This window comes from Enoplosus armatus, chromosome 9, assembly GCF_043641665.1.
Source record: "Enoplosus armatus isolate fEnoArm2 chromosome 9, fEnoArm2.hap1, whole genome shotgun sequence".
Lineage (NCBI taxonomy): Eukaryota > Metazoa > Chordata > Actinopteri > Centrarchiformes > Enoplosidae > Enoplosus > Enoplosus armatus.
In genome coordinates, this window is record NC_092188.1 from 21,069,314 (window position 1) to 21,088,691 (window position 19,378).

The 19,378-nt window shown below is 43.3% G+C and overlaps 1 protein-coding gene across 1 annotated transcript; it reads left to right on the plus strand.

Annotated features, from left to right (window-relative positions):
- The first annotated feature begins 4,491 nt into the window (after positions 1-4,491).
- Positions 4,492-15,805, plus strand: fbxl4 (F-box and leucine-rich repeat protein 4). Its single transcript, XM_070912559.1, has 8 exons — positions 4,492-4,988; positions 6,371-6,707; positions 8,272-8,516; positions 8,800-9,013; positions 11,413-11,484; positions 13,452-13,576; positions 13,825-14,012; positions 15,068-15,805. Exons 1-8 carry the CDS (start codon positions 4,492-4,494, stop codon positions 15,229-15,231), a joined length of 1,842 nt encoding a protein of 613 aa, XP_070768660.1. The 3' UTR covers positions 15,232-15,805.
- The last annotated feature ends 3,573 nt before the right edge of the window (positions 15,806-19,378 follow it).

Consider the following 19,378-nt stretch of genomic DNA (forward strand, 5'->3'; position numbering starts at 1 on the left):
TGTCGTTTGACAGTTAAACTTGTTCTGTACTTTGACATACAGCCACTAAATATCAATTGTAGAAGGAAGGAGAGGCATCTACAGACCCATCAGGGTATGTGAGAGTGTTTTCGACTGTAAACATGTTCAGAGTTAAACCTCTGAATAACAAACTAATGAGCGACATTATCTTGTTTCCTTCACAGGTGCTGTTCGACACACCCATCTATGAGCGGGCTCTGCAGACCTGCTGGGCACAGAGGCTCCTTTACGCGTCATGTGAGACCCACTATAGTTTTCATGTCTACACCAGAGTAAAATAGCAGGTCTCATAGACTGTCTTGTGCTTTGACATAAAGACATGTGGTCTCATGTCTGTTGTTTAGATCGCACTGGTGACCGAGCTTTTGAGGCTTCAGCAGAAAAAACACCTTCCATCTGTGCTGACTGCTGAAGATATGACTGAGCTGCTGGTGGAGCAGAACAGCCTGAGAGTGCAGTGAGTTACTGACACACACACACACACACACACACACACAGTTCAGCACTACACTTGACCATATCTCTGAACAGTAAGGATGAAGCTTGTGTTTTCTTTCTGATTGAAGGCTCAGGGAGTTTGAGCTGGAGGACTTTGACTCTGACATCGGGCCTCTTCTCAAGCTGGTAAGATTACAATCCTGCACAGACTCAGCAGCAGTTTGGAGTCATCTGTTACATGACACTTGATTTATTCTGTAAATATGTCAAATCTGCTGATCATAACTCACTCCTTGTTTCAGGCATGGGAGGTGAACACCAGTATGAAGATGAGGGACGTTGAGTTGGAAGCCAGAAGGCTGCTCAATTCACCAGAGGTTGCCCCTCCTCAGTTCCAGTGAGTCATATTTGACAGGGTCACACTAGAGACGCCCTGCTGAAGAAGCTCAACTGCTTTACACCATCAACGATGTTGCAGCAGGAGACATCTGCGCACTGTTCCAGCCTCAGACTCTGTCAACACTTGAAAGGACTGCATCCAGCCAGCAGACACGGTGGACAGTGCAGAGGCCAGAACCAGCCCTGCCGACGGTGTGAATGAGGAACCTGGTCTGGAGGAGGACACTGAACCAATCACCAGCTCCTCTGACCTCCATTGCTGAACCTCCTGCCAATGCTGCCGTCCACAAAAGTTTGAACTATCGCCTGGACAACACAGTCCTTTCTCCTAAATCTGCTCCTCATACCCTCCCTGCTGAAACTCCCGCCAACATTGGCCTGGATGAAGCAGAGGAACAGTCGGTGCCCAGCTCAGAACCCGGCTTTACTGAGCCTCTGAGCCAATATTGGCTCAGATAAAACAGAGGAACCGCCAGCACCCAGACCAGAACCAGACTCTGCTGTGGTTGCCTCTCCACCAGCTCCTGTGATCCCTGTTGATGAACCTCCTGTCATCACTACAGTGCAGGATGAGCTGATCGTGACGGGGCAGCCAGTCCTGTCCTCCTTTGCTTTTCCAGAGGTCAAAAAGACAGAAATGAGTGGATTCAGTTGTTTCTTTAGTTGGCTGCAAACAAAAATCTGCCTGAAAATGACGCAGAGACGGAATGAAATTCTGATTTTAGATTTGATGAAAAAAGTGACTATGGTAAACTTGAAACAGTTATTAGGGATATACTGCATTTGCTTTATTGCATAATGGTAGGCTATTACATACCTATATAGTCGCAAGCTGCGATGTGGAAAAAAAATAAAAAATAGATCAGAATCAGAAATACTTAATTGATCCCCGGGGGGAAATTGTACAGTACCGGTGCTCCCATTCAAGAGTAGAAAGTAGTATAATTTAGAGCATAAAGTATGTACAAAATATAAAAATAAGAAATAGAAAATAAAAATATACACATTTACAGTATTTAAGTGAAAAATAAAAGTAAAAAAATATAAACAATAACAATGTATATATGTATGTATTGCACTGTTGTGTATGACTATATATGTATTGCACTGAAACATTTAAAGAATAAATAATGAGGTAGTATATGGCAGGTGAAGTAGGTCCAGATATCCAGTCTCTTTCTTCTGAGTGTCTGACCCTCAGAGGGAGGAGTTGAATAGTTTGATGGCCACAGGCAGGAATGATTTCCTGTGGCGCTCTGTTGTACATTTGGGAGGAATGAGTCTCCCACCTAAGGTGCTATACTAGATACTGCCAAAGTAGCCTACTTGCAATTCTCTTTTGGGCACATATATTCTAGAAAGATGCTCTTTTGTTCAATAATGAATATTCATAGCAATAATTCAATTTCTTTTCACAAATAGAGCTATAGACTCCATGAACTCCCCAGAATGCCTTGCTGAAAATAATGTGACCGGATGTTGATCATTTGTTGTCCGGGACTGATGCTGCTTTTAAAGCTCCTACGTACCTCCGTCCAATTTCAGACGTATTTAAATCTGCGTTCTCATTTTTTTAATTAGAAAATCAAAATGGACCGGTTCCTATTTCTCTTCTGTCGTAGTCTTTTGTAAAGTAGCTGACATTCAGTTTCATAGTGTGGCAGCGGTGTAATGAAGAGGATAAAGTAGAATGTGTCTTTTATCCTGAATTAATGACAAATTCAAAACAAAGTTCCGAAATTCATTTTTTTTTCTAAGCACAACGTCTCGAAAACTAGATACTATACAAAGCTTCACTATTCCCTGCATTATTTTCCAGATTATATCGTTGGTTATAATGTGCGCTCAACGAGTAAGTGCTTTGTCCGACTGCTCGGGAAGGCATCACAAGGTAAACGTCAGGAATGTGGTTTGGTGGTTGAAATATCCTGTTAAAGGGAAGGACAGGGTCGCTCCTCATGAATGGATATATCGATCTACGTTTCCCGTAAATTTATTTATTATGTCCTGTCCTCGTTGGCTGCTCGATTTTGATAAGCTACGGAAGCTAACAGCTATGTTTTGACAGCTCAGCTCGTCTGTTGGCTAACTAGCTAGCCAACGTTGGCTAACACCAGCTATTTAACAGTGACACAAACAACATGAGCTAGGGGAGGCAGCTTTTTGGCTAATGCTCCCTCACTAGCTATTGGTCATTTTAGTGTTTTTACTGAACCAAGTTCTTCAGAAAGCAACTGTTTCTCCGTGGTAGTTATCTTTACGTTACATTCACGTTAATGTAATGTACGATTGCAAATGCATTTAAAGTTAGCCAAGGTTTTAGGACAATTCAGCCACATTGTGCCCTCGGCACAATGTAGAAAGACAGAAGAGATGACATTTTACAGCAACAGCATAGCTGTTTCTCAGTGGCATTGATGAAGGCAGCACTGGCTAGCACTAATGGCTACGTGCTACATTCTTGCTAAAGCTTTACCAGCATTTGTAAACATTAACACGTTTGATTTAATTGTTCTCTAGTGTTGGTACAGTATTTAAAAGTCCTGTCAGTCAATTTGGGGTTGAAACCTGTGGTTCCTGTTTTGAATAACGTCATTGCTGGTGGGACTGTTACTTTGTTTACATTTGGATCACAGGTTGTCCCCAAGGTCTTTCTAATGTGCTCACTTCTTACTGCAGCCCACAGCTGTGTAGCTGCTGAATTGGAAGTGGGAATAACTAGTGAACTTTAACACATTTAAATGAAGTGATGCTAAAATGTATTGCAGAGGTGTCAGACCCCTGAATTGAGGTTGCAGGTTTTTGTTCCTGCCAGTCCTGCCAGTTAATACACCACTCTTTATTTGAGTGTACCTGACACCAGGTATGGAGTGACTGTCAGCTTGCAACAAAACCTGCAGGATACCTGCCGTAGAGGACTTGAAGAAGTAGAAGATTAGGGTTGTTGACGTGTATTGTCAGTTTTCCTGTTTGCATTTCTGCTTTTCCAGTTTAACCTGATGCTCTCATGCTCTGCTAAGCCTGCACGTTAATATCATGAGGACTGGTCGCATTTTTCCATCATATGCAAACAGTGGTACTAGGCTACCTTTTTTCAAAGAGTAGCTTTGGCAACTGTAGATGGGCATTGTCACCACTTATTACATTAATGCTAGGTGTTTGCTAAGTAAGACAATAGTTTACCTGTGGCAGGAAGTCATGTTCCTGTCCATCAGTATTAAAAGCTACACCTCCCATCAATAAGCTTAACTCTCCATGCTATGAGCTTTTGTCCTCTGAAAGTTTTCCTGTCAGAGCTCAAAGTAGGCAAGGATCTATTCATTTACCTTCGACACACACTTTAACCTTGTTTTTGTGAAATAGATGGGATGGGTTTGAGCAGAATTTTCTAGTTTTATATCAGGACCAAGCAGGAGTTGTACTCTGTGGTGCCTCAGACCTGCTGTCTTGCTGTTCTCACTCTTGTTTGTGTTTGTCTCTGCCTAACCTACAGGTCATGCATGCGGCCAGGCCTATAGCCTGCACTTTGTACACCCCCAGACCCTGAACCAGTGTGCTTCCAGTAGGTGGAGGCTCTTCCTCCCTCTAGCCTCTGTTTCTCCGCACCACCCCCCATCAGCCCCAGAGTTCCTTATGTTAACCCTCTTGAGCATGTTTTACTATATCTGTCTGCGGCGACGCTCCAGGAGTGGGACTCGAGGCGAGGCTCTGACCAGTCGGCGGGCCGTGGAGTCTGGCCAGCGGGCGGTGTTGCCGGTCAGTGTGGAGGTGGAACAGTATGCCAAGGAGGTTCTGGACTTCAGCTCCCACTATGGCAGCGAGAATAGCATGTCCTACACCATGTGGAACCTGGCCGGGGTACCCAACGTCTACCCCAGCTCTGGTGACTTCACTCAGACGGCTGTATTCAGAGCTTATGGTACGTGGTGGGAACAGTGTGCCAGTGCTCCTCCACCTTTCCGCCGCACCCCTAAAGGCTTCTACAGCCAGGATTATATTGAGCTGGGCTTCGAGGAACCTGTCTACCCTACAGCAGTGGAGGTGCTTGAGACTTATTACCCTGGAGCCATCGTCCAGATTCTGGCCTGTTCTCACAACCCGTTCTCCCAGAACCCACCGACTGATGTCAGGTAAAGACAAAGACCTGGAAAGTCGTCATCAGTCAGTGTTTAGTTAATTAACACGACTAAGAAAACCATGTTTGAATTACTTGGTATTTATTACTTGCATTATTATGCTCTTACAAATTGATGCCTGGCATTTGTCCTTTATCAAATTGGCCTTCCTTTGTTTGTACATCACATCATTATATTTTCGCTCTATAAATTAAATAAATAAAAAAGTGCTGTATAAACAATGTTTATGACAACTTTAGGAAATTGTTTCAACTCCTGCAGTCTCCAACAGTGAAACCAAAAAGTGCAAATGTAAGCCTGAGGTTTTAGTGATAGAAGATCACTAAAGATAGATTTATAATAATAACTTGTTAAATGGCATTCTTAGAAGGGACTCTGACTGAAACTGGGTGTTGGAAACCTTTTGTATTGGCACAAATAAAATGATGTAGAAAAAACATATCAGCACTGGCAAACAGAAAATGAAAGGTAGTAAAATACAGGGCAGAGTGCGCGACCATCATTAAATATAAGGTGAAAGAGCTCTGTTTCTTTTGCCATCATCTCTGTCTAATGTTCTATTGATACATAGCAGCTTCACTGGTTCACTTGAGTTGGTGAAAAGTTGTATTTCTTTATTTTTTTAAGCAAAGAAAGCCACAGCAGATGTAAAGCTAGTAATACCTGGAAGGTGAACACATCAGTGAGAGATGAGAAAGTGGTATTTGATTGATAAACAGACTGATATGAATTTGGCTTCTGGCAACTTTTATTACTCTGCCAGAGCTGCACTGTGTAACGGCACTGAAATGACACCATATCCCAATTCATCCCAATTTGTCATTTGTGGAATTGTGCCACGTCTTTGTATTACACAGAGGATAATGGGTTTAATAAGTGACTAGTATATCGTGTTTTTAGTCAGATGTTTGTGGGCACAGCTGTCATCAGTGTCAAAATGAACATACTGGGACTTTTTTAACAGTTGCAAAAAATATGTAAAGAATTATTAGAATACTTCTTCATAATCATACTATAATGATAGTATAGCTCATAGCCTCTGTAAGTCCGCAGTGTGGACAGCAGGAGGGGGCTACAATAGTTCATCACTGCTCATCAGTCGTCTTTCATGAGTCATTGCTGGTGCAGTTGTGAATGAGGCATGGTGTCTTTTTTTTCACAGAGCTCATTGTGCATTGGATTGAGTGCATGAGGCACACAAAACAAGCTTAAAAACATTGAGCCGGCAGCTGAAGATGTGAAGTGTGTGTCAGGCTATGCAATCCTGATGGATTATGATGTTGTAAGCCAAATAAAGCATTGTAGTGCCAGTGTTATGAACATATTTTCAGGTGGAAAAAAACAAAAAAATTGTGATCACGCTTTCTTTTGTCCAGGTGGGAGGTGCTGTGGTCAGGGGAGCCCACCAAGGTGCTGACACCCCAGGCCCGCCAGTTTTCCCCTAACATCAAGCATATCAACTTCCCCACCAACCTGCTGCGCCTGGAGGTCAACAGCTCCCTGCTGGACTACTACACCGAGCTGGATGCTGTTATCCTGCGCGGCGTCAAAGAGAGGCCCATGATGGCCCTCTATAAGATGCCTGCCATCGACATTAGTGACCTGAGTGACAGCGAGGAGGAGCTGTCTGATGTGGGGGGTCCATTCAGACAAGGAGGAGACGGCAAGCACCAGAGAACAGGCAACGGCTACTTTGACAAACTGCCCTATGAGGTGATTACACACCATAATGATGTGTACACAGAGAGTGTCAAAGGTCTTAAATGAAAGGAGTTAAATGAACAAAAGTTATGTTTACATTCAGTGTTACTCACCAAAACTCACTGTGTGTATCCTTGAGCTCTGCATTTCCTTTCTCAGAAATCATCTGCAAAGCTTTAAGTGTTGTAAATCCTGCATTGTTCACTTCCACGTTTACTAGCTTGCAGCTTTCTTCTTCATTACCTTTTGTTGGTGTATTGCAGCATTTCTCGGCAAATTGCAGCCACCTGTGGATCAGAAGAATAATGTGAAACCATCGGCAGGACTGTGTATTGCATCACACGCGTGCACATGCATAAATGCACAAACAGGGACGCACTCGTAAAAACACTGCTCCATAGCGCTACTAGAGGTCAAAAACACCACAGGATATCTTCAAGCCAGTGCCAGTAAATCTCAAAGCAGGTGTCTGTGTGCTTTTTGGATTCAAGCATGAAAAGAGGCAGCTTGAATTTGCATAATATTATCTGTAGGAACATTGCAAATGAACAGATGTACCCGTCAGTAAACTACACAACCTTGGTTTTCCTGTTGCTGCTGCTTAAATCTGAAGGTCTCCATGTATTTTCTTACAGCTCACAGACAATTGTGCATTTTCAGTTTGCATGTTAACATGCTATTCATTTGGTGCACTGTAGGCCTGAAACGAACTATTTTCAATTATTGATGAATCTGTTGATTTTTTTTTGCAGTCTTTTAGTCCACGCAGTGTCTGTAAGTAGTGAATAATGCCAATAGCAAGAGAGTCCAAAGTGTTTTGTTTTCTGACCACATCACAACTCTAAAGCCATTAGCAGCAGCCTGCCCGAAAATCATTACATGTATGTGTATATACACTGTATTTACCAGTATTCCACACAAACACATGAACATTGTGGCTTGGACCCATTCTGACATTAGATCTCGTGCGCACTCACGTACACCGAGTCATTTTCATGCCATGCAGACGGATCATGTTGTCTGAGGCGAGCTTCAAAACACCGGCAGCACTCTTGATATTCCCTCTCTTATCTCCTCTCCAAACCGCTGCCATTAACAGCAGTCTTCACAACCGCCGCGTGTTTGTCTCAGGAACACAATATAGCTATTATCTGTCAGCTGATACCCGCATGAACGCTGCATATTGTTAATTCACCGCAACACACACGAGCACAGTCATTCTTTCTCTTTAGAGAGGCGCACAAACACGGTGCAAAACAAGCCGGCTCACCTCGCCACTGATCCTGCTATCAGTGCTTTGTGTCCCAGATAACCACTATTTAGATCTGCCTGACAGAGGGGACGCAATTAACATTCTCTACTCTACTCTGTTATTCTCTGTTCTCTACTAGGCTCTACTACTCTTTCATGTTCTGTGTTGTGCTTTGCTTTCTGCTATGTTCTCCAAGTAGACCTAACAGTCTTATGTTTTGTGTCTCCTCTTTCTTTTTGTTGCCTTTTCCCTTCTCCCCTTCTTATCGTGCCCCTTACTTTCTCCTCTCCCCTCCTAACCCCTCTCCCCATCTTCCATCCGCAGCTCATCCAGCTGATACTGAGCCACCTGACCCTGCCAGACCTCAGCCGTCTGGCCCAGAGCTGTAAGCTGCTGCACCAGCACTGCTGCGACCCGCTGCAGTACACCCAGCTGAGTCTGCAGCCCTACTGGGGCCGGTTGAGTGACGCCTCCCTGGGACACCTGCAGAGCCGCTGCACCCTCCTCCAGAGGCTCAACCTGTCCTGGACCGGCAACCGCGGAGCTCTCACCCTGACCGGCTTCAGCAGGTCAGACTGTCAGCGGGGCAACGAGTGCTAGAAAACAGGGAGATGACCTTGGAAAACTAGCAAATACTTGCAAGCACAAGCATTTGTTTTGAGGGAGGGACATACTGAGACAAAGAAAATGGATAGAAACCTTTTCTTAGACAAAGAAAAGAAGAAAATAAGAGATTATGTGAAAGGCCTTATTTTCTAAAACAGAGACAGGTGGACTAGAAGGTTGCTAATGTAGAATGAATGTATTCCTCTCCACTCATGTCCTTCCCCCTCTGTCTGTTCTTCCCCTCAGCTTCATGAAGGCCTGTGGTCTCAGCCTGGTGTGCCTGGAGCTGTCGTGCTGCCACTTCCTGAACGAGGCCTGTCTGGAGGTCGTCTCTCAGACCTGTCCCGGGCTGCAGGAGCTCAACCTGTCCTCCTGCGACCGCCTCCACCCGCAGGCCTTCGCGCACATCTCCAAACTAACACGCCTCCGCCGGCTGGTGCTCTACCGGACCAAGATAGAGGTAGGCACGGTCAACAGTGTATCCGGGAAACCACAATCAAAGTGACATTTTCACCACTTACATCTGTCCTGTCCAAATACAGCAGGGAGACGGTTGCGTGGTTAATGATATGTTTGTATCCCAAATGGTTGCTTTGGCTGTTTGTAATATTGGAATATACAGGTTGCGTAGCTACACTCTAGATATGCAAGGCTACGTTTCTCACGTTTCTTCAGTCATTTGCCAGTATGACTTCATCTAGAGGAGATATCACGCTTGGAAGTTATCGTAGGGTGTGTAAGTTTTGAAGAAGTTAAACGTTTTGGAAGATTTCCACTAGTTGAATTGTTGGAATATAATGGAATAATGAGAGGTATAATTCAGAGGGAAAAGGTCAGGAATTTGATCAATTTTCAGTGGAGAATATTGGGAATATTGGGAACTGGTCGGTTGACAGTGATCTAGCAGAATGTGTACATCTTGTCCATTTTTCCTTAAAAATTGAGCTTCACAGTTCAGTTTTCATGACAATAAGCAAACTAACTCTGCTGATGAAGACTTTGTTATACGGTTGAAAGCTGAGATTATTTTGTCAGCAGTCAGTTTTAATAGTGGTCTTGATGTTTTTTGAGGTTTCGTTTTGCTTTCTTGTTGTCTACTGTAGCGATGAATCCCCACTTGGTCTTATATATCAGTGCAAGTGTCAGTTAAAACATTTGAAGGCTTTTGGATGGATAAATCACATCTGTATGCTAATTATGCATGGACGTCAACACGTCTCTTAGCTTCGTAGCAAAAACGGAGGCATTTTATGGTCTGTCCTCATTCCCGACTGCTTATTTTGTTTTTGTTTTTTTTGTTTTGCATAATTCGGGCTGTTCCTATCATCAGTTTTGTTTTGCTACAGCGGTAATCACTTCCTCGCTTGTTTGAAGACGTTCTGCAGAGCAGATTTATCTAGTGTTGGTAGAAGAGATGATTGTGTCTTTATCTGCGACTGTTTGGAACCAAACCATACACACTCTTGCTGCTTCTGCCAGGACAGAAACTACAGTACGTCTACAGTAAAAAAATGTGAGCCCGGTCTCGCCAGACCACTTGAGGCTTTAGCATAATGGTTCCCTTTTTATCTTGTGACTCCTCACAGGCCCATGTCACAGGTTGCTCACAGTAGGTCTGCTGTGAGTTTCGTTTAGTGTCCGGAAGAAAAACAAAGATTTAATCAAAATAAACTCTCACCACCCTTCAGATTTGTTTTACCCAAGTTGGGAATAGTAGCTCTAACTGCTGCCTGCAGTTTGTTCTGTACATGCTGAATAGCTTTCGATGATAACCAAATAAATGTATGGTAAAGGTTTATTTTTAATTTGATACATTTTCAGAAGCCCTGCCATGAAGTAGTTCTAATGATCTCCACAAGCTGCTTATTTGATGGTACATGTTTTGGGCTGGGCGTTGCTCATTCTATGTTGTTGTCTTTTAAGATGAACTGAGTCAACCCTGAGCCCTTAAAGACACGTACTGCGCGTGTTCAGGTTCAGGCCTGCCTGGCGTGTAAAAACCACCGTCTTGTGTTTTGGTGTTGCTCCTCAGTGTTTCTCCAGTGTTTGTCATGTTTCAGAGTGGCGTTGTGGGCAAGGAGGCAGTGTAGAGTTTCTGCGGTGGAGCCAGGCAGCATGCTGCAGGTTGTTTATACCCGGGCAGACAGAGCGAGCTGTGTGTCTGTTTGAGGCCCTGACATCTCAGCTGTCATTACCCTGTCACTGCTCTAATTAAATGGCTAGCTCGCAGGAGAGAGGCGTTTATAAAGATGCCAGCAACAGACTCAAGCACACATGCACACACACAGACACACACACACACACACACACACACACACACACACACACACACACTCACTCACACAAAAGGCTTTCACTTTTATGTCTCACACTTTCTGCTGCCACAGAGGTACATGTGTTGGCAGTTGCAGTGTTGAATTCCCATAGCTCCATCCAAGCTGTAGTGCCACTGGAGAAGTCTCTGTCCTCACTGTGCTAGACTCTGTGAGGAGATGTAAAATCTGTTGTGTGCCATATTAAATTCCCTTAAATACAATAAGTGTTACCTGAGTGCACAAGGCAGCAGACAGGAAATCACTTAGGAGGAACTTTGGATGACATGACTGGACATGTTACTGTTATTTAAACGTATATTGTCATTTTAATGTATACATTTTAGATTTACACTCAGATAAGATGTCTCGGGTTTAGTTTGTTGTTGTTTCCTGATTTCTTTTTTTCCGTGATGCCCTGATTGCTAGCTGCAGGTTCTTAGATATTACCAGCGCACCAAACTGGAAAGGATAAATATTTTTAAATATATAATATGGGTATGACAGCTCTGCATCTTCCTTTACTTTCTCCTTGTTGTCTTTGCAGCAAACAGCTATTCTGAGCATCCTGACTTTCTGCATAGAGCTGAGACACCTCAACCTAGGGAGCTGTGTGAGGGTGAGAATGCGCACACACACACACATACACACACACACACACACACACACACACACACACACAAGTCCAAATAAAGCACAGTCAGTCTGTTAACTACACAACCTTCCATGTGCACTTGTTAAACAGCAGCTTGTCCAAAAGATGGCAGAGGCATCAGCAGTGTAGCAATAATTGAGCTGCTAACAATAAACTGGTTGGGGTGTAAAATAGACGAGGCCAGTGATAATGGCACTGAATGCAATTTAAATGAATACTTTATTGTCCATCCTTGGCTCGAGATTTGTCTTCAGCCTCACTTCACAACACAGTTAAAGCACAAGTGAAATATACACACATACTGTGACACAAAAACAGTACAGACACAGAACAGAGGACACAAATAATAATAATAATGACGCTGATGAGCACTTGCTGCCAGTTTTTACATATGCTTAAAGGAATAGTTTGACATTTTTGGAGATATGCTTATTCGTTTTCTAGAGTAATGCCAGGTTCAGACTACATGATATTTTTCTCCGTTAAGATGGTCACTCTGTCAGATTAGGCGATTTATAGAGTCATACATTCTTGCCGTGACTCGGCCCGAGAGACATGACAGACTACACGTTGGTCCCCGACCAATCGTCGCTTGCCGCCTTTCACTACCTGGGAAGGAGGTGCGAGGAACTGACTACCGGGAACAACAATGTAAATGAACAATGGCTGTCTTGTGTTTGTAAAAGTCTAAAAACAGATAGAAAAAACAACGGTGACCTTTCCACTGTTTCACAGTTCCACCTCGTTGTTTAACCACAGCTAAGCTAACAGGCTGGTGGCTGTAGCCTTATGTTATGTGGTATTGATCTTCTCCGCCAGAAAGCGACTGCGTGAATTTCCCAAAATGTCTTATTTCTCTTTAATGATGTTATCCTCAGTGAATATGTCCACCATGTTACATGGTACTTAATGTTGTCATTAAAATACAGCATTTTTTTTATATCATACATTAGATGGAGACATTTTAGTAAATGTTTAATGTATCATGGTGATAACAGTGGCGCAGATCCAATGCCTCTTAGGATATATATTTCTAAAAGAGAGGAAAATTCACTACAACCATTTCTCCTCATTTACTGACTAATTTGCATACTCACGCAGCCTCTGACTGACTGACTGACTGACTCAGTAACTCACCCGCCCACCTTGTCACGAGCCGAGTTTCCACCCAGTTGATGGACATTTGATGCAAATTATGATGTAGCAAGCTAGAAAAAATGAAAGAAAATCCAAAATTTCAGTACAGTTTCCGCATGTGCGCTTTCTTAAGGCATAAGTGTGGTAATGAAGCTATGCAACACTTGGCAATGAAAATACGTAACGGCAGCAACTCTTTCAGCCAAAAGTTTTAATATCTGTCCGCTGCTAACACAGGGAAACGTTCTGCATGCTGTCATTTCTATGCGTAAGGTGCCTGCACTGGCTGTGTGGCTGTTAAATTGCATTTGCTTGCTTTCATCTTTGGATGAAAGGATGAAATATGGCCAACATTACCCGACACCAAAGAACAATAACAGCTTCGCAAACACAGATCAGTTCTTGAAAGACTAGTTCATTTGTTTTTTTTGTTTGTTAGTTCTTTGTTCTCTCTTGACGAAGTCAGGTTATGTCCCTCCCTCAAGGCAGCCGATACAGCTAATCAGCTTTTTATTATTGCTGCATTTCAAAAGTTTACTCAAAATACACAAGGCAGTTGGAGGGAAATGGCCACTGACTCACTCATTACTACTCGCAGCATCATTTGCTCAGTCCTGTGTGACATCCTAAAGGCAAATCATTGAACTATATGACATGCCACAGAGGAAGAGCATTTTATGTTCTTCAATGGCTGAAGCAAAGATCACAGAACCTCTGCCTCTTGATAATGTCGCCTACAGTAACCGTTTACAGATCATATCCTCCCTGTTAACTGCTGCCCGTCTCTCCTGCAGATTGAGGACTATGACGTTGTGGCCAGTATGCTGGCCGCTCGCTGTCGCTCGCTCTGCTCACTGGACCTGTGGCGCTGCAGAAACCTGACCGACCGAGGCCTGGCTGAGCTTGTTTCCGGCTGCAGGTAGGCGATACCGACGGGTTCAGTGCTGTGAGACATGTTTGTCCTCACTGAGGAGGATTGAAGTCAGTTTTCCATCAGTATCTCACTTTTTTGCTTTGTTTGCCATATAATCATTAAGCCCCATTAATTTAGACTGAAACAGCTCTGTCTTGTACCTGTAGACCACCGAGCCAAAGCAGCACTTATCTGTTTTCAGTGAATGTCTGAATTTGTGCTCAATGCACATCCTATTGTCTGTGGTTGCTCAGGATGCTGGAGGAGCTGGACCTGGGCTGGTGTCCGACGCTGCAGAGCAGCACCGGATGTTTCCAGCACCTCGCCCGCAACCTGCCCCGCTTGCGCAAACTCTTCCTCACCGCCAACCGCACCGTCTGCGACTCGGACGTAGAGGAGCTGGCCGCCAGCTGCACCTCACTGCAGCACCTCGACATACTGGGTGAGCTCTCACCTCACACATATGTGGATATCCCTTCACAAACATTTATTTTTATCTGTCATTTATCAATTATTTGTTAAGGATGGCCATGACCAATTTATTTAACTGTAGCTGGTAATATGTTTTTCATATGAACGTGACATTTAGCAGAGCATTATTCAGTGTGGGATGTGGTCAGATGTCATTGTAAACTGCAACAGACCCAGAGCAGCTAGCCTCTGAGGACAAAATCAATGCCACACATATATGCACAACACTGCCATACGTATACTGGCTTCATGTCAGCACTGTTGCCTTGTTCTTTACACATGGCCATCATCATATCAATGAATAACCGACTGTGTCAGAAAAGCATGGAAATGTCTGTGTCATCATTACTCATTCATATCACTCACTGATTATTTGTCCATGAAAAATAGAAGTTGTGCATATTTCTGTGATAAACACACATATTTCCTGAATGACTGCATTTATTTATTTTAATCGCGTGGTCATAATTGAATCATCACTTTACATCGGACGTGTCTTTGGCAAGCCGAATCCCAAGTTTGCATTTGAGAATTTCTGAGAAACTTAACTGCACCCGAATAATCTGCCTATTATTAATATGAATAAAATGTTGCTCACTAAGCAAAGTTGCAACAGCACCCCACAGCAGTAACTGCTGTGCACAAATGCTATAGTTCCAGTTGCGTAAGGTGACGGGCTTGGCAGCACAGTGGCATGACAAGTGTTAGTCAGGCTGGATGTGCTGATGTTTCAGTCAGGGTGCCGCAGGTCCTTAAAAAGTCTTACGTTTAACCTGCTGATACATGTAGACACCCTGGTCAGTTGTGTGGCTTCTACAGGTTGGTCTGTACGCTGGAGAGTCAATCATAAGGTGCAAGTAATAAACATAAAGCACGTTATTTGGGTCTGGACTCCAGTTTATTCTTTCAGATATACTCAGACCTGCAAATGTAATAAATACTTCTATTTCTCCTGTTTTTTTTGTTTCTGCCGCACATTTTTTACATTTGTCTTCTTTTCCCCGTGATGTTGTGTCTAATTGACAGGTACACGGTTGGTGAGTGGTGCCTCACTGAAGAAACTCCTCCAGTCCTGTCCAAAGCTTCTCCTCCTGGACGTCTCCTTCTGCTCGCAGATAGACATGCGGGCTGTCCAAGAGCTCTCGGGCCTCTTCCCCAACGTGGCCATCAAGAAGAGCTTCACTCAGTGACCCCTGGGGCCAGAGGAAGTAAGAGGAGGGAAGTGCTTTCCAGCGGACACTGCCCCCAAAGGGAATCAGAGGCAGGTCAGATGCTGTAGGAGATTACCTGCCTGCCTGCGTCTGTATCACAGACAGGATCGTCTTTTAGCGGCCAGTAAATAAAGCAGTTGTGCTGAGTGAGGAGGTTCTTTGGACTCCTAGTCGCAGGATTATAGAACGTGAGACTTTTTCATTTTTTTTGTTTTGTTTGGACTCTTGAAATCAGGGTCGTTGCAGTAAATCTGCTATATCTTCCCAGAATATGAATCACTACTTTGGGTATTGCCAAGCAACACAAGGCTAGGAAATATGCCTTGGTAGTGGATGCAAAACACAAAACAAAGCAACATTTGTGAGCAATCCTCTCTTGAACATCTTGTTAAGACAACGAAAAGGGAGAGGGGAAGAAAAGTGTGAAACGCACCCTTATTGGAAACTGCGAGAATAACTGCAGTTAAGATTTGGAAGTCACATACTCGTGTTAGCTGGCAACATAATTACAGATCAGGGCCTTGGTCAGTGCCTTGTCAGAATGTGCAGCAATCAGGGGCTGTTTTAATGCACAAGGGTCATTCTGACGGCATCTGTCATCATCAAGCCAGTTTGATTTAATTATAAGGAAAATGCACTCGATGCTGTTGTGTTTGAAGGTGTTCGGAGCTTTAAAGGTGAAAAGGAAAGAGTGATTGCAGCCTTATTTCATGCAGTGCCCCGCGCACGGTGTGAAGTCTAACCTTAATGCAAGTATCGCTAATTTGTGTTGCTGCAAATCGAGTGCAGAATCACACACACGGATCTCACACCATCAACTGTCACTTCACTGACGACATGTTTTCACCCCCCCCCCCCCAAAAATGTGCGAGAACAGACTGGAACAACAATTCTTTTAATTTCCATGTGCACTATAAAGGCAGAAGAAGAAATGGAATAAAAGCACTGAGAAGTAGCACAGTTCAACTGTCCAAAATCAAAATATATATATACAATTTATAATGATACAAAACTGAGATGAGCAGCAAATCCTCACATTGGAGAAGCTGGAACTCAGTAAATTATCCAAAGTTTACGATTCATTTTCATAATCATTTAAAATGCTTCCATAGCATGATACTGAGAAATCTCCAACCACAGTATCGGTTCACCACATTCACCCTAGAGATGGGTCTGATAATGATATATTAATTCGAAAATAGCTTTAATTGAGATCGTGGCATATGACGCAAGACCTACGTTAAACTGAGTTTGAGACTTTTGTTGGATCAGATCTGTAGAGAAAAACACCAGATCTGACGCGCCTGATCCAGGTCAATTTCTGTTTAAATCTGCCCTCTAAATTAAACTGGGTGTTTTGTAGTTTTTTGGTTATGTAAGAGACTTTTCAACACTTCAGGTCCGGTTTTTAAGTCAGCCAGGCCAATGTTAATGGTACTTAGATCAATTGATAATTGTGTATGCTGAGGTCATACAGGTCATTTTATTCGTTAGTAATTGTTTTGAGCATGTCATTTAAGAGTTTTGTCTTAAATGACAAAGTTTGAAAAGTCACCATTTTCCACAATGCTTTCATGACGTTGCATGCTTTCCCTGTTGTCATTCACACTGCTGTTTGACTACAGCCACCGACTTACATACTTACTTATGAAAAGTGATGGGAAGGAGCAGTGTGGGTTAAGTTGAGGGTAATATGTTAAAATGACACAGTGTAAATACTCAATGTGACCTCAGTATTTGTCCTGAAACTCAGGGGTTTTAATATTTCGTTCTGGTTTTAAATATTTTTTTAAACACATCTTTTGCTCCAGAAACCAGCACAGCCGACATCTTCACAGACGGTAACACCAGACTGTGTCAGCTCTGAGGTGACCTGCTGTCAGTGTTGCTCTTAAACAACAAACACACATGACACAAACGATCAGTCAGCACTGATGTAACTGAGACAGAGCTTATTGGGTGTGGAATGTTGCATTATTGTATGATTGTGAAAAATATATTGCTGTTCCTGATTATTTTCTGCCAATATGGCAGAAGTGCTTGAAAAGCAGTTCTTTTTTTTAAAAAAAACAACAAAAAACTTGAAGTTTTCTTTTAAGCACATGCTACTCGTCAATATTTGTGCCTTATACTCCTGTTTGAATGTGGTGTGGTGTCCATGTGGTATAGATTGTAGTGGTGCGCTTTGCTTTTATGCCCTGCAACCAAAGTAACACGCAGAAACCTGGTCTTTAATCCCACAACTGTGTTTGACCAGTTTATATGCCATATACTGTATATCAGCCATGGTAATTAATATGCAAAATAATATTTATTTATATTTCCCTGTGTGATAAAAATGTTATTTAAACTCATTATCCATATATACATAAACAGTGTTATACCTTTTGGGAAATACAGTGTTTCGTTGTCTTACCCAGACTCAAATGAGAGGAGTGATATTTATTTTATGTCATTGCATTCAGGGCGTTTCTAGCCTAGCTTAGCACAAAGCGTGGAAGTAAGTCTTTAGCCTAGCTTAGCACAAAGAACAGTAACAGAGGGGATTTGTTAGCTAGTTCCGTCAACAGTAGAGAAAGTAAGTCCAAAGCTGTGTTATTTACATGTTGTATCTTGTTTATTAAACACATGCTGGAATAAAATGTAAAAACAAGATATTGCAGTTTCCCTGCTTCCAGTTTTTGTGCTAAGCTAGGCTAGACACTCTCCAAGATCGATCATTGTACTGGATGCCCAGAATTCAAATAGATATTTACCCTCTAATATAATTATGGGTTTGATTGGACCCCCCCCCCCCCCCCCCCCAAAAAAAAGAAATAGATTGCATTTATGTTGAAATTGATATATTTCCAGTTTCTTTTCAGTCTGAGTTGTGTTTTAAACAAAATGGGTGTGGTAACAGCATGACACACCAGCCCCCCTCCCCCATTCAGATGATGCAAATGTTACTTCAGTGAGTGGAAATCAGGTAGGTTGCCTCAGCTGGTTGACTGGACGCCGAGAAGAGCATATATCACATTTGCCTGGCCCACCCAAACCCAGGCAGTAATTTCAAGTGTGTTTTGAGATTATGACTTCCACAGTAACCCACTGACAATGTATAGTGTGTACAGCAACAGCATTTATTTGTTGCCAGACGGTCACTGTTTGACCAATGACGCAGTTTCACAATATTTGTGTTGTTTTAGCTCCCTACCTTGAGCGACTGGGGTGGCCCTGCTTTTCCTGTAATGAACATGCATTCTCTCTTCTCCCACTCTGGATGTGTGAGCAACCTTTTGTGCCATTGGCAGGACGTGCGGTGGCGCTCCCTGTGCTGCAGTGCGAAGGCCGCTGTCGTGTGAAAAGATTGTGCCTCTGTCATGATGAAACACGGGTGCTTCGCTGTCACCAGATTTTAAATAAACTGAAGGCTGATGACTGATAACGGCGGGCTCTGCGTCTGTGTGGCTCCTTTTTCATTCTTACCGCTCTCTGATCCTGTAAGGCCGTGGATGTTGTGGGACACGTGTCCACATTGCTAATATTCCATTTTACTCTTCGTCTTCAGTGAGCAGCACACCACCTCTGTGAAACAAATGAACGATGTGTTACTGTGTCATGCTGAGCCTTCATAAGTAGAGTTGTGTGAGTGCGACTGGGAGAAAAGTAGGGTCGCCTACTGAATCCGCAACAACTAGGGAAGCCATTAGTCAGGATGACTGACTGGGTAGTAGTGGCGGAATGATCCTTTTTTTCCTTAACCCTCTGCCATTTTACAGTCTATTAATACCACAGAGAGAAGTGACATTAGCTTGTCTTCTTAACGGCCTTTTAATGAATTGTTTATGCCTGGTTTAATGATGTATATTGTGGCCCTGTAATGTGCCCTAATGACGGAGAACGAGGCGGCCTCGGCTGAAGTATTAATTTGGACTGCCTCCCCAATGATTATTCCTCAGCCAACAACGCCACTGCTGCTGCCTCTGCGTGCGAGCGCGGATACAAGCGTGATTCATGGAGGCTTTCCGCTCGGCGCTACGGCTTGATTTCTCGCTGTCACGCTCCTCTATGAGGCTGATATATCCATGGGGGGATCCGCAGCAATTATATCAGCTTTTTATTTGTCTTTCAAGAGCTTGCAGAC

Excerpts from the sequence above, each read along its gene's own strand:
- fbxl4 (XM_070912559.1), top strand. The coding sequence starts at position 4,492 with ATGTTAACCCTCTTGAGCATGTTTTACTATATCTGTCTGCGGCGACGC. Across the intron at positions 6,708-8,271 it reads TTGACAAACTGCCCTATGAG|CTCATCCAGCTGATACTGAG; the intron begins GTGATTACACAC and ends TTCCATCCGCAG. Across the intron at positions 9,014-11,412 it reads TCTACCGGACCAAGATAGAG|CAAACAGCTATTCTGAGCAT; the intron begins GTAGGCACGGTC and ends TTGTCTTTGCAG.